Here is a 14,403-nt window from a genome sequence, read left to right as displayed (position 1 = left end):
ACACAGACAGTTTCTTGGTCTTCAAGGCAGCGTGACTGATCTGATCTGCCATTTCCGTCAGGAGACTTTAAAAAGTTGGTGATGTTTATTCTGCAGTCATGCAACTGCATAGACAAGGATTCAAAATAAACCTTCAATTCAAAATAAGGATTTAAAAAAATCTCATTTAAATATATTTTAGTTTGTCTTTGCAATAACAATAAATAGAAATAATGAAGGTTGAACATTTTTGGAAGGTATTTATGGATCAAGAATCAATTTTCAAACCTCACTGAAGAGGTCACTCACAAAACTCTAATTTGGCCACTTTAGCGAAATGCATGTCATAACACATTGGGGATATCATAGCACATTACTGCCCAATACATGATAATTCAATCTGATCTGCTGCAACAATATCATATGGAACAATTCATACACATAACATTGGCTTCTTTCCCTTAGGAAAAATAACGAACAAAACATGATGTTTTGCCAAACTAGGCTTCAAACACATTTATTTCAGCTGTACACTTTAAAAATCATAGTTAAAGGAAAAAAAGGCTATTTGGTATTCATGAGGGAGAGAGGAGACATAGATTATACTGAAGGTCAAGGAATATTGCGCTGTTAAAAGGCAAGAAATGAATCCAAACAATGTGATAATGACTCATTACTGAACATAATCATGTTTTCTACACTGGTAAGAGGACGCACCGTGAAGCTGCACTGGTTCCTACTTAGCACATTAGAACACTTAAATAATATGACCGTGGTCTAGGACGCCACAGATTGCCTGAAGACGCATCTCACCAATGACAAGCCACAATACATAGATGACCGTAATGCGAGGAGTGAAGCTCATCCTATGTACAGTTGGGTGTCAGTTGGGTTGCGAGACCTGCCAGGGGTGACTGGCTACAGAGGCACAGTTTTACAGGGGGGGTGGGGGGGGGGGGGGTAATATTTCAGCAGCCTGCACAGCCGAAACGGTGCGTCCACCCTCCCATCCCTGCTGCTTCACAGTATACGCATCGCCCCGTTTCTCCCGCAGCGGAACAGGAGGAAATGCTTCACAGTTATGACAACTTCCTGTGTGCAGTAGCAATTCGTGGGCCGGCCTGGGCCAGCCTGGCCTGGCGGTGGACCCACGCCGGATTCTAAGACGCCAGTCCGAGCAGAAAGCCTCCGACAAATCCGCTGGAAAGGACAATGTTCCTCTTCACGAAATCTGTAGACTAAAAGGAAAGGAAGAAAGTACACTGTCATACAGTATCACAAAAACTGAGGAAGCCTTCCCAACAGTGTGAAAAGTCCTGAAGAAGCTCCCACATTCTTCAATTTTAATTGGTTGATTTTTTTTTCTTCTTTTTTTCTCAAAGGGGATAATTGCTCATTGATAATACTGTGAATTAGAATGTTTATAGTGAAGTATTCCAGGGGTGCCAAACTCAGTCCTGGGGCCTCCCCGTATATGCTGGTTTACTTTTCAACCAAAACGACCGTTTTCCATGTGTAAAGGGCTCTTTATTGTTCAAAACGTGAACAGTGAATGCAAAAAATCGGAAGTGAGCATTAAGGCCTGTAATGTGAACCCTAAAACTACCCCATTTGTGGAAAAGGAAGCAATAATGACAAGAAGAAAATGGCTATGCGCCAAACCTTCACTCTGATAAAATCACTTTAAGGCAGGGGACTGCAACCCTGGTCCTGGAGAGCCACGGGCTTCGCTGGTTTTCATTGTTACTCTGCACTTAATCCATTAGAGCTAACTCACTTCATCTGGTTACCTGGGTCTGGATTGGGTGCTGACAACAAAAACCAGCAGAGCGTGCAGCTCTCCAGGACCAGGGTGGCAGACCCCTGCTTTAAGCACAAAACTATGGAAGCATTTCACCAAATCATGTTAATAAGCTTCATCGATCACAAGACTGTCTGAAATAAAAACCAGAGTACATGGGGACTGGGGAGGTCCCAAATCTAAGTTTGAGAAAATGCTTTATATCCCTATACGAATGCTCTTTATAAATGCTTTCTTTTCATCTACCAATAGGGGGCGCCATTACTTTAATATTTAATGAATGTGATAAAGTAGGGCAAACTGATTGGGGGGGGGGGATGCTTACAGATCGCTGCCTGTTCATCTTCAGGATGAATAAAACATTTTTTTGCCATTTCAAAGTGATTACATTAACCTAAATTACACTTCTCAGATCAATTTGAAACTGAGGGATTACTACACACCATAAATTAATTAGCACACAATAATGACACCTCAGATCAGAAGCTAATGAGTGTGAATGCAATAACAACACATAACGACAGCTAATGATGTCTGCAATGAAAGCTGTGTGGCCTCCACAGCCCACTTCCATCATCACATTATCGGTGCCTTGTACTTCCTCAGGATACTTCACACATTTCCCAGAATGCCTAGGGGAGATACGGCTGAGGACCAGCAGCAATGACAACTGTGCCATTATTAGGACACCCTGCTGCTGCAACATCGGAAGGACTCATTTATTAATACGGCAAGAGCCACATTTGTGGGAATGTGTGAAAAAAAAATGAAGAAAAAAACAGGATCCATTGGCTTTTTGTTTTTTTGAGACGCCAACTTCAAACCCCTGGATAAGTAAATAGGGATGTACGGTTAAACCCCCCCCCCCCCCCCCCAAAAAACCACTTGCATATCTGGTATAAAATCTGCAAGCCATGGCCCCATTTCCAACATCACACAAATGGAACAGTAGAACACGACAGTTTAAGTGTCAAGGTCCTTACAGATGTGAAACACTAACTGATCATTTCATGGTATCATAGTCAATAATACAGTATTTTAATTCAAAACGCTTTTTACGTAAGAGCTGTATAAAGCAACACCCTAGTTCATAAGGCCTCACCTCTTCAATGAATGAGTTGATTTCGGGTGCTGCCTTGTTGGCTTTTTTCTTCAGATGTTTCTTTGCTTTGTTCACGTCCTTCTCGACCTTCTTCCAGTCGACCTGCACGTACCCACTGTGATTTGCAATCTGCAAAATAAAAACAGCAGGAAAACGTGAATGCAAACTGTAAATGGAATTCAAAAGCGATAAGCGTCAAAACATAACCGTTTCATTTCATCTGGCGGAACATTTCACAGTTCACAAAGCACCGTGACTTCACAGAGCCTTCGGTTATTCGAAGTCTAGACAAAGAAAGTGTTCCGGACAGTTGGAAAAGATGTTCCTGTGTTTGTCTTCTATACTCAATTTATCAATATCAATTTATCTGGTTAACATGGTACTAAATGGTTTGACGTATATATTTTGTAATGCATACATATATACATAAAATTGCACATTTGGTGTTAAATATCGCCTTTAACAAAATTGCATGTTACCTTGCCCTGAGTACTTTTCTAGTACTTCATTTCGTAATATGGACTTGACCAATTAATTACAAATGCATACTGTCTAATTGAAAATTCAATAAATATATTGAAAAAGCAGAAGTAGAAGAAGATGACTTCGACTGTAAGAGCCAGCAATGGGAGGACGAAGAAGGAACTTAAATAAGGCATAGCTGGTTTCTAACTGCGGGAAAGATGCAATGCGATCTGCAATCTGGATAGGAGAGGGCCATCTGGGAGCAGCAGTCAGTTCCACAAGGAGAACGGTCAGCCTGCTTTAAGTATCGCAATTATATCAATCAGCTAAACTGAAAAATATGCAAATAACTAACATGCATTAGGAATCACACTTACGAAAGAGAATTTAGTAAAAAAAAAGCAAAGATGCAGCTAGCTGCCTACCTGAGCGACAATATGTGCTCTGTCGTGAAGGAGGAAGAGTACATTCAAATCCCTGCAAGAGTTCTAGACTGTAGGCCAAGTTCTGAACAAGCTCCCAAATAAGACCGCGACTAAAAACAAGCGCATCCTACTGTTCCTAAAGGTCAGCTTGAAATGCAGCCATCTCTACTCAGGCGTAACAAAATGAGCACAAGCAGGCCTATTAGGTTTACTGAGCATTAGTCAAGCTTTAAAACGTAGAATGTTACGATTAAGAGCATTTTTATTATTTTAAATGTTAAGCAGTAACATATGAACGCCCTCGGTTTTAACAAACATTAGCAAGTTCCCAGAACACAGAGGAGGAAAAACAAAATCAGTGATTCTATGAATGATCTAGAGCAAACAAATTGGTGGTGGTGGGGGGGTTATCCTTGTAGTTCCTGGTAATACATTGCCATTTCCTGAAGTGACGTGGCCTTAGCTTGTACAGTACGATGTATGAAATTACACAGCCTTACTTGCAACAAGAGGAATCCTCCACCAACCGCTGTGGCTGCGATCTTTCCCACCCTCTGAAAAAGATATCCTGCACACCTTTCAGGAGAAAGGAAAGCTGTTAAAGTGCAGTGCTGATTCTCAGCTTTTTAAAGGGCATTTCTATACATTTTGGTTTCACCATGTAGAAATGACAGCACTTTTTATACACAGACCCCCCCCATTTCAACAGTACCATACGTTTGGGACATTAATGTTATGTAAATGAAAGTAGTCATGTTCAGTACTTTGTCACACTGCCTTTGTATGCAATGACTGCTTGAGGTTGTTCAATGAGTTTGGAGGCTTTTGCTCGAACTTGAGCAGATAATTCTGTACACATCTGAATTAATTCTGCTGTTGCTGTTAGCAGTTGCATCATCAATGAAGACAAGTGAGCCAGTACCTGTGGCAGCCACACATTCCCAAACCATAACAATGCCACCACCACCACGCTTCACAGATGGAGGGGGTGCTTTGGATCTTGGGCAGCTCCTTCTGGCCCCCACACTTTGCTCATGCCATCACTCTGTTCTGTTCGTGAAGCCTTCTGCAGACAGTAGTCATCTACACATCCACGCATGCCTCCTGAAGAGTCTTTCTGATCTATCGAAAAGGTATTTGGGGTTTTTTCTTCATTATGGCGAGAATTCTTCAGTCACCGACTGTAGAGGTCCTCCTTGGCCTACCAGGCCCTATGTGATTACTGAGCTCACCACCAATACCCTTTAATAAAAGCTGAGAATCTGCACTATATCCACATGAGAACTGTTTGATTACAAATTTTAAATTGTGGAGTACAAATGCCAAATCAAGAAAAAATATGTCTTTGTCCATAACATTATGGAGCTCACTGTATACTGAATTGTGGAAAAGATAACACCCATCAGAAATCAGAGCTGAAAGAAAGGTTTGGTTGTGCTAAATTTCCACTGATTGAAAGGGCACTGCAAGACTTGGGGAATGCTGAGACACAGCTATCGCGCTAACAGCACTCTTGCCCTCCCTGAACAGCATCACAGCCAATTACGTGCTGGTTTTGCAGAACAGCAAGCTGCAGACAGAACTGGACTGGTATAACTCTGGTTCAATATCAGACCTTGGGTCATATGCACACACAAGAATAGTGCCTTAATTGGGCGAGTCTCCCAGAAGCTCCTTGGTCTCTTTCCATTTTAGCGGCTTACCAACACCATGCATTGAGACTTTAATAATGGCAAGCGTCCCACTTCACACTTGGTGCTATAAATGACTGCCGTTCATAGGGCTGTACGGCGAGCCATTACATTGTGACTGAAGAACAGTGCTCACGGTCACACCCCCACTATCCCTCTGTGCCTCAAGATCACCTGTGCAAACGTTACATACCAGCCGCTCACTCCCCCCATCATGATCTGAGTGGCCACAGAGTACTTCTCTGCGATTGGTCCAGAATTGTTCCCGAAAACACGGCTCCACCATTGATGCCGCCTGGCATAGTCAGTAAGGTCCAACACTTCATACGAGTCATCTTCACTCTCTGGATCTTAATGAAGAGATTGGCATCAGTTTATAAATTTGATCAGAAAAGACCTCCAAATGTATTATTTATTTTAAATGTCTTTCCAGAATACTTTAAACAGGTATTGAAAAGATCAATCGTCTGGAATAAATGGAATGACACAATACGAATCTCCATATTCTCTATGAGTTTAAAGAACCTGGTGTTGCATAAAACCTACCCACGCAGTCCGTTTTAACGGTAGGGAGCACAAATAAATATCGTTAGCAAGGGTAATACGCTGTGTTATTGTGCGAACCAATATAGCTCTGGATTACGTTAGTAACTCACAGCAGGACCTACAGCTTCATCAAATTTAGAAATAAACTGAAAAAGATCAATCAGCCCTGCACCTAGTAGCTAATAAACGAACACTACAATGGAACACATTTTTAGAAAAACGTCTTGAATAAAAACGTTCACGTGCTACAAATATGGTTTCCCAGCGACGTTAGCAAAAGTGCTGGTTTGTCACTTTAAAAAAATTATTCATACTAGCTAAATTAAACAATGCCCATATGCAAACTACGCGCTTTCAGTGAGCTTGGCAGTGATTGACAGAACCATTAATTTTAACTTCTAACAAGCAGCACAATTACGCAAAATGTGGGCATGGTAAGTAATATTAGTATACAGCTGCATATAGAAAGCAACAGTACATGGTCCTAGCTAATGCATTCCGATCAGTTTCCTTGGCTAATATTATAGATTATTGATGTAGCTAGCTAGTTGGCTATTCTGTGAACTAGCTATTTGGCAGCATACCACCAACAACCTGTAGACTAACGATTAATGTATCTAAACAAATGATTGTGATGTGTTAATGTTGTTCCTTGTTGTAGAGCTAGTAATAGCAAGCTATAGACCAGCATATTTTATTTGAATGTTAAATGAACTAGCAAGCTAGCTAAAGTCAGGTAGCTACAAAGACATGCTAGGTAGTAGCTAGCTAGCATTTGCTACAAAAAATACATTCACAAAATGGAATTTCAGTAGCACGTAGTCTGGTAGTACATTACAGTTTTAAGACTAAGAAACTTAATGGAATACTGCAATTATGTCATTTTGTTTGAGGCATGTAACACTACGATACCTACACACAGCTAGTTAGCTATATACACCTCACTAACCTTCTCTGCGACCGGCCATTTTGCAGTATGTTGACAATGTAGCCGTTCCTGATAACGCCCACTAAGTTCTACTACGTCACCATTTAAAAAGACAAGTAGTTCCCAGCCCAGTGCTTGGTCGTACCACTAATAAACTCAATAGTACGCCCAGTAGTTGAAATGTCGACTAAACGTTACATATAAAAAATAAGGCCCACTGCACGGTGATGACAAACAATATATTTTTTGTAATCATCACGTCCATAATTAAAGTAACAAATAACAAGCAAGAGACCTTTTAGATAAAAATTTAGCTACACAGCAAAACCACACGTTTCGTTAAACCTTGCAGAAGTCTACGTTCATTTGACATAGTAAATGTAGAAAGCCAACAACTGGTAAAAGTAACATTTAAAGCTGTTTTTACCATTTTCATGTTAAACCAACATCTACAACAGCCTCCATCACATTGCACAGGGTCAGTTACCATTTTCAAGCACTTTCTTTAAATTGTGAGTGAATACAAATTCAATACTTGTGCAAATCATTTATAAATGTTCCTGAATGGAACCAAATTAAGTTTGCGGATTCCTTCCAGAATTCATGCTACAATCCTTACAATATTACAATAGCTTAAGCTATGTTTAGCCTACTTAAAACCACTTTCAGCAGGTCAGCATGCCCTGATCAGAGGCAATGTGCCAGTTTACTTCGAGTAAACATTGTCAGCTTAACTTAATGGAGACTTGCATAAGCAGTCGCACGTAAAGGTTACATTTTTTTGTTATCTCTCATTTCCAACAACTATTTATATTATTTTAAGAATATGAACTCATTGTCTCATTTGCATTGTTTAGTTTTTATTTCCATCATCTTTTTTTATGAATACAGCAGTCTCACTTTACAGTTCACACAAATACAGATGGCAATTTAACTAAAATGCAATTATCAATTAAAGAATATTTAAATATATAAATATTCTAATCTCAGTACATCAACACCACAATTGTACCTGAATCTGACTCATTTTAAGAGATGACCAACAATGCTCCAGCAATGAAAGCAAATCTAAAGTAAAACAAAAGTAAAATAGTCATGTTGTAAAATGAGAACATTCATTTGGCTGGCTCCAAATAAAGCAATCCGCTAACTCAGAAACGGTTCTGTTACTATTTTAGGAAAAGGCCCTAAGTTTGAGCATAAAGAATGGTGGAGAACCCTATACTGAGCAAAGAAAACATGGTATGTAGTCCATTTTAACTGGGAATGTACACCTTGGATGAACTAAAAATAACCAGTGTAAGGATTTTGCATTTCTGAAGGACATGGAAAAGCTTATATAAAATTGAGGGGCATTTTTCTGGACCAAGGAGCCCTGTGTGCAAGAACACCAAAAAAAATGTTTATATAGAAGTAGTGTCTTTCTGTATACCCAGACTGACTTCTGACAAATATACAGTATAGCACTAGATGGGTGGCACTATACATTTGTGGCATCCTGCAACACCATGATAGAGAAACATAAAAACCATCATGCTTGAAAGTTATCTTCCGTAATGTTCATAATTCTTTTAAAATAATGATGTTCATTCACAATGGCAAACTTGGTTCCGCAATATTAATTTTATATCGCTTCACTGACATTGCCGTCCGAGAGAAAAGGCCAGAGAGAATGGTGTGATCATTTTCCCTCATCTTCCTTCCCTCATATTTCACAGGTTAATTTCCACAAGTAATGACAGAAAGCCATTAATCTCTCCCATGGACACCCAGGACAGATTTACTGTTCAGTTGGTCTGTACCAATTTAGGCAGTGGAGCCCCTTTAAAACAAGCAGGCTTTGAATGATTACAAGCAAAATAAAACATTTTCAGCGCTTCCCAAGCACTGTGCGACAATCTTCAGATTAAGTCCATTTTAGAATGGTTATTTCAATTACATTTTCGCAAACTGTACATTTTCGTGTGCAGTGCAGTAAGGACTGTATGAGAATAGTCACGGTTACCAACATCATCAACAGAAACACAACCAAAAGCAAGCAAAAATCTAAAGACTAAAAGATGCAACTTAAACCCGTTTTTAACCTTTCTTGGATCTGTGCTGTGCCCAACATCAAGGCAACCAACCAAATTAGAAAATCGCATAATTGCAACTGTTCTGATGAAAATGCAAGATCAAGACACAGTCGCGACGTGTTACTTGTGTACTGGCCTTTGTAACAACAAATATCGTACCACAATCAATTATTACCGTACCTAGCTTCCACAAACACGCCAGTAAAAGACGCAGCCTTTGCAAATTGCTCGTATATATCAGGCCAAACAACCAAACATGCTGCTTCTTACTTTGAGTATGCTAACAGTACTTACAAACGACAGCTGCTGTATCCAATAGGACATCTGAACACCGACTAACGTCACGTTATTATAGAAGGGCAAACCAATCATAACAGCGAGCACGGGTGCGTAAAGTTGAGTGTTTTTCATCCTTCTCGAGAAAGTTTATATGAGAAACGAGGCTCCAGAGAAAGGACCCCCAAGATAAGGACAGTCACGTGCCGATATACAACCGATACCATTGGTGGGAAAAGGAGGAGAGGGCGTTCCGACGGCGGCGGCGTGGGTTCGCCTGTGTGACACAATTACAACAACTTTGAGCTGGTGGCTAGGGGGAAGTTTGTGATATTACCAAATAACGCCCTGTTTAACAACCCTACATCATCAGCACTCCATGCACCACACGGTATTGGCGGCATAAAATATTTTGAATAAAAATGTAAAAAGAAGATCGCAGAAGTTTCTTCTTACGGAATTACACTTCTTTTACATTTTAATCCTGGAAAAAAGTTGCTTTTCCCCGTTCTATTTTTCGTTCGGGTTTTTAATTTGGTGGAGTTTCTGGTTTGCTAACCCGTTGCGTTTCCATGAAATCGTGCGGAGTGTCGCTCGCCGCTGCTGCCTGCGTTGCTGTTCGAAGTCTCGGCGCTGCTGGTGATGAGGAAAAGAAAATGGCGGCGGGAAAAGCGAGTGAAACCGAAGAGGACTTTCCGAGGCTGACAGCGCAGGAGAGGGACAGCTTGGTCGAAATTGACAGGTTAGATACCCGACCTGGCACGGACTTGTTGTGTTTTCTGATGTCTTTGTACACATTTTCCTGTTTCCAAAACACATAGAAATTCAAAGTGGAGCACTTAAAGTAACACGGAGCCGCCTGTGTTGTTCTCTGCCTTGCAGCCGACTGTTTGGATTTCAGAGGCTTCATGAAGATGGCGCCAGAACGAAGGCCTTGCTGTTAAAGGTAACTAGCCAGTTAGCTAGCTAGCTGTGTCAATAATGGGACCCTTGCCGGTTCTTCTCAAAAAGCTGTTCTCGTGTATTTAGCACCCGGATTATGGATAGATAATTATGTTTGTTTGGAAACTTGTTTACTCACTTAGTGCACAAGACAGTGGATAATTAAGACAGATTTCTTAATGTGCGCATAGACAGCTAGCTAGCGTTAGCCAGTGAACCTGCGTTTACGCACCATTCTCAGTTCCTAATCCAGCACCACGTAGCCAGCGAGCTAACACATTGTGATTCATAGAGCTAAGGCTCAGTCGAGGCACAAAACTAATTAAAGTTCACTTTTTAGCCGTGGTGACATGTTTTTAGTATTTGAATGGATATGCATGATATGAAATATAGCGATAAGATAAATAACAATTCTATACCGTTAATTTGCACTCGCTCTGCAGTGCCAGCTGTGGCTGAGTAACGTTAGCTAGCAGGCAGACTTGCAAGAGTAGACTAGGTAGCTTTCAAGCTAAATGGTTAGTTGTGATTTTGACAGTTCGGCAAATTGCAATGAATCTAATCGTCTGCTGCTAACTAGCTTTTGGACAAATGTCTCTCGTATGAGCGATCACTGAGTTGTGAGAAGGAGCAAGAATTGCTATTCAAATAGCCTATAAGGAGTTGAACTGGGCATTGGAGGTTGAAGTTTGATTTGTGCGGCATGCTTGGTCGTGGATTGAAACCATGTTTACTTTTGCCATCGTTGCAAGCTGGGTAGTTGGCTACCCATCTGCGTTTTGCTGCTTACATGTTATTTTCTAAGTTTCACGCTCATGCAGTTTGGACCCAAAGCTTCTTTCGACTGTAATGTCAGTTAGCTGGGTAATTGCTAACTAACTTAGTCCTTACTATGCAGAATAGCTAAATTGCACATGATTCTTTATATGCTGAGCTATTCTATGCTGATAGGATTATCCGCATGACGCTGTTTTGAGTGGCTTTGAAATTCAGTTTTTGCTCGTGGTTTTAAACATGGCTAGCAATGTAGCTAACGTTAGTAATGGCTGCTTGGATCGGCCCAAGATGGCGGGACAGGGAGGAGAAAAGTGAGAAACATCGGTGGGTAATATAGGAGACCCACGTAGCTAATGTAACTCGTTATGGCGAATAAACCGAAATACAATGTCGGTTTAAATACATTTCGTACTATTGTGTTATGTTCATTATACATGCCAAGGGTCAGCCGTTTGTAGATTTGGCACAGGGGTTTTGGCATGCGTTCCACCCTCCGTTTCTGCATCACATCATCATCAACCTGTAGAACATTGGACACTGAACAAAGGCCACAAAAAGATCGTAGCTAGTTTTGTTTGTATTGTGTTGAGTAGTGCATACGGTATTTTAGCCGCACAGTACTCTGCGTCTCACTTCCAAGGTGCTGGAGATTTTCGAGGATTTAGCACGGCCTCTTATGTGTCCCCAAAATCACTGGATGAGGCTGGCTTGGTAGGCTAGCTGGTTAACCGTAGCTCGCTAGCGCTGTATTAAACAAAGCACTCACATGTCACCGAGGCTTCGTTTATTACACTCGGTTTTAGGATCAAGTTTTTTGACTGTTACGAAATGTTCTCATTGCCAGGTTCCTCTGATGTGTGCAGCGGTGTGCATTCCGATTTGTATGTGGAAGCCACTGCCGGGTAAACCGCGCGCATGGCTCAGTTAAGGTCCTGCAACAGCGAAACGTTTTCCGTTTAATCTGCAATGATCTTTTTGGGGTTTGGGGGAGGGGATACGCACAAACAAAGGGTTTACATAAACATTGGCGTTAATAGGATAATGCAATATCAGTACGCCTAGCAAACGGACAATCTGCTTGTTGGCATACCCAAGTTGGGAATTATTTTTAGTTTGAAGTTCAGCAATTGGAATTGATCGTCAGTCGAATCCGTGGATTTACATTTGTTGTCCATGAGCCATATTTGTTTTCTGAGGACACAAAAAGTGTGCAAACATGCAAGGTTACGAAGAACAATGTACCGATTATGAATCAGGCAAAACTTCGTGTCACTGAGTTCATTCTCTGCCGCTTTGCCTGTATCAAATGCACTGTCATAATCTGAAAGGACGAGGCCCTTAGTTAGCCCTAAAAGAAAAACATGCTCTTCCCGAGTAATACATTTGACGACACCCTCAAGCCAATGTGTTTATATTGTTGCTTTCATAGGACTTATCAGTGTCTTAAGATTGTCTGTTAGAGCTACTATTTAGCCTTTGAGTTGTCTAAAGCCATACCTAGCATGGTGTTATAATTGAGGCTGGGGTAACAAAAGCAATATGCTTAAACCTGTCTGGGTTTAGACAGGAGACTAATCCAACGAGCTCTCTTTGAATCGTGTGCCCGTATTAATGCAATTATGTATTTTTTAGCAGGGCATTTTTGTAGCTAGTGGTCTGTGTGATTTCTCATTTTGCAATATGATAGATAAGCTCATGTTATATTTCCTGTTAGTTTGAGATGATACTTGTCATTCTTTTGTGCACATGAGCGCCATGTCATCAGTTAGACAGGAAGGTCTATTGAACTGAAATCCAGTTGATGGATGTCTTATCACAGGCATTTTTATGTCTGGAGGCTGCTGACTGTAGTCACTGTTGGTACAAGAGCAAAGGTGTAATCTGGGTGAGTTTCTGCAGTTGAAGAATCATTCACAGACTTACGGAATTCACCTTTGAAAACACAATTAAAATTTTCAAAGTGAATGAAATGGAATTTCACTGTGGCGTGCCAACTGCCATGGTAACTGGCACTGTTGAAATGCTGGAAATTGGGCCGGGGGGTGGGGGCATGCATGCCACGGTATGCAGGAAGCACGAATTGAAATAACTCGCAATACAATGCTTTATGGCCTTTGTATCTGGCTTATTCTGATGGGTCACTGAGGAGATACAGGATGTAATGCACATGCAGCTCTCTCCTGTTCCGAATGGTCGAATGTGAGACCATGGTTAAAAAACAGCTGGTAAATCACTGCATATCGTACTTCTGCCTCCTAAAAAAAATCCTTTAAAGTCTGTACCCAGGTCAGGATGATAGCAGCCCTCAGGAAGTGCTGTTGAATTGTGGCTAGTTAAGTGTTGCCTTGTGGCGATAGTGTTTTAGACTGTAGTTGTGCCCTTGCCATTAACCGCACATGTGTGATTTTCTGAGTCCTTGTCATGCCTCGTGAACACCAGCCGTAGTGCTCTTGTTGGAATCCCATCTCTTTTCCATTTGAATTAGCCTGACTCTGTAAAAAGAAAAATGCATGCTTAGTACTGGGCTATGTGGATTTATGAATGCTGCTGTGGACTGCGCTTTATTTTATGATCATAGTATTGATTTAGGGACCCCCCCCCCCTATCCCCCCCACCCCGTGTGAACATTTAGAACAATAACATGCTCATGAACACACTTGTAGCCGGATGCTTTAGTCTGTATTAGGCTTACCTGTCAGTTGGAATGAGGAACAGCAATTACAGAAGGATGCTGAGATTGTAGAACACATTTATGCATCTGCAAAATGGGTGCCGTATGTAGAATATCATTAATCTGGTAGGTACATTCTGATGTATTGTTAAGACCAGGTACATTTTTTGCACAGTATTTTAGTGATACGATGCATGTTGCCCAGGTCTGAGCTCTAAAATGCTGCTAGATTTTATGTTCACTTGTGTTCATTAAAAGCATAATTGAACTGCTTTGTTCTGCTAATTTTATTAGTTATCATTTGAACACTGAACTATCTGTTCGTACCTGCCCATAGTGCACCCGAAAGTGTTCATCATTACTGATGGAAGCACTGGCATCTCTCATCATTCAGAATTTACAAAAGAGAGTTGACAGGTTAGTTTTTTCTCCCAGAAAACATGTAAAATGTTGACACTGGGACAAAAACCTAACAGAGGTAGGTAACGGTCGCAACAGCTGGATGAATTAATAATAAACGTGAGTGCATAAATTAAGGATTGAACGACATAATGGTGTTTTATTTAAATTTGTAGCAAAAAACTGTTACGTTGTAACTCTTTCCTTTTACATAGTTGATTACATTGATGTCAAGCAGTACATTATGTAGATTATTCCGTTAAAGGCTGTTTAATTATATCTTTGTCTCAATAGCACCTACTTTGGAATATGGCATATAAACATAA

General features: G+C 40.8%; 2 protein-coding genes across 7 annotated transcripts in view; one reads left to right on the top strand and one right to left on the bottom strand.

Moving 5' to 3' along the window:
• Nucleotides 1–464: 464 nt before the first annotated feature.
• fundc1 (FUN14 domain containing 1) lies at nt 465–7,097 on the bottom strand. The gene is made up of 5 exons (XM_064310375.1): nt 6,959–7,097; nt 5,657–5,813; nt 4,273–4,348; nt 2,883–3,011; nt 465–1,217 (listed from the first exon to the last, which is right to left on the bottom strand). Exons 1-5 carry the CDS (start codon nt 6,975–6,977, stop codon nt 1,140–1,142), a joined length of 459 nt encoding a protein of 152 aa, XP_064166445.1. The 5' UTR covers nt 6,978–7,097; the 3' UTR covers nt 465–1,139.
• Nucleotides 7,098–9,311: 2,214 nt separating this feature from the next.
• kdm6a (lysine (K)-specific demethylase 6A) overlaps nt 9,312–14,403 on the top strand; it is an 84,547-nt gene continuing 79,455 nt past the window's right edge. For 2 of the 6 annotated variants that reach the window (XM_064310356.1, XM_064310355.1), the window contains exons 1-2: nt 9,312–10,030; nt 10,171–10,234. In XM_064310356.1, coding sequence (XP_064166426.1) covers nt 9,861–10,030; nt 10,171–10,234 — 234 coding nt within the window. In that variant the 5' untranslated portion in view covers nt 9,312–9,860. The remainder of the gene's footprint in view (nt 10,031–10,170; nt 10,235–14,403) is intronic. The other 4 variants (XM_064310357.1, XM_064310352.1, XM_064310354.1 and 1 more) reach the window with 2 other exon arrangements.

Source organism: Anguilla rostrata, chromosome 15, assembly GCF_018555375.3.
Source record: "Anguilla rostrata isolate EN2019 chromosome 15, ASM1855537v3, whole genome shotgun sequence".
NCBI lineage: Eukaryota > Metazoa > Chordata > Actinopteri > Anguilliformes > Anguillidae > Anguilla > Anguilla rostrata.
The sequence above is the reverse complement of the archived record's forward strand: the minus strand, read 5'-3'. Positions and strand labels throughout refer to the sequence as shown.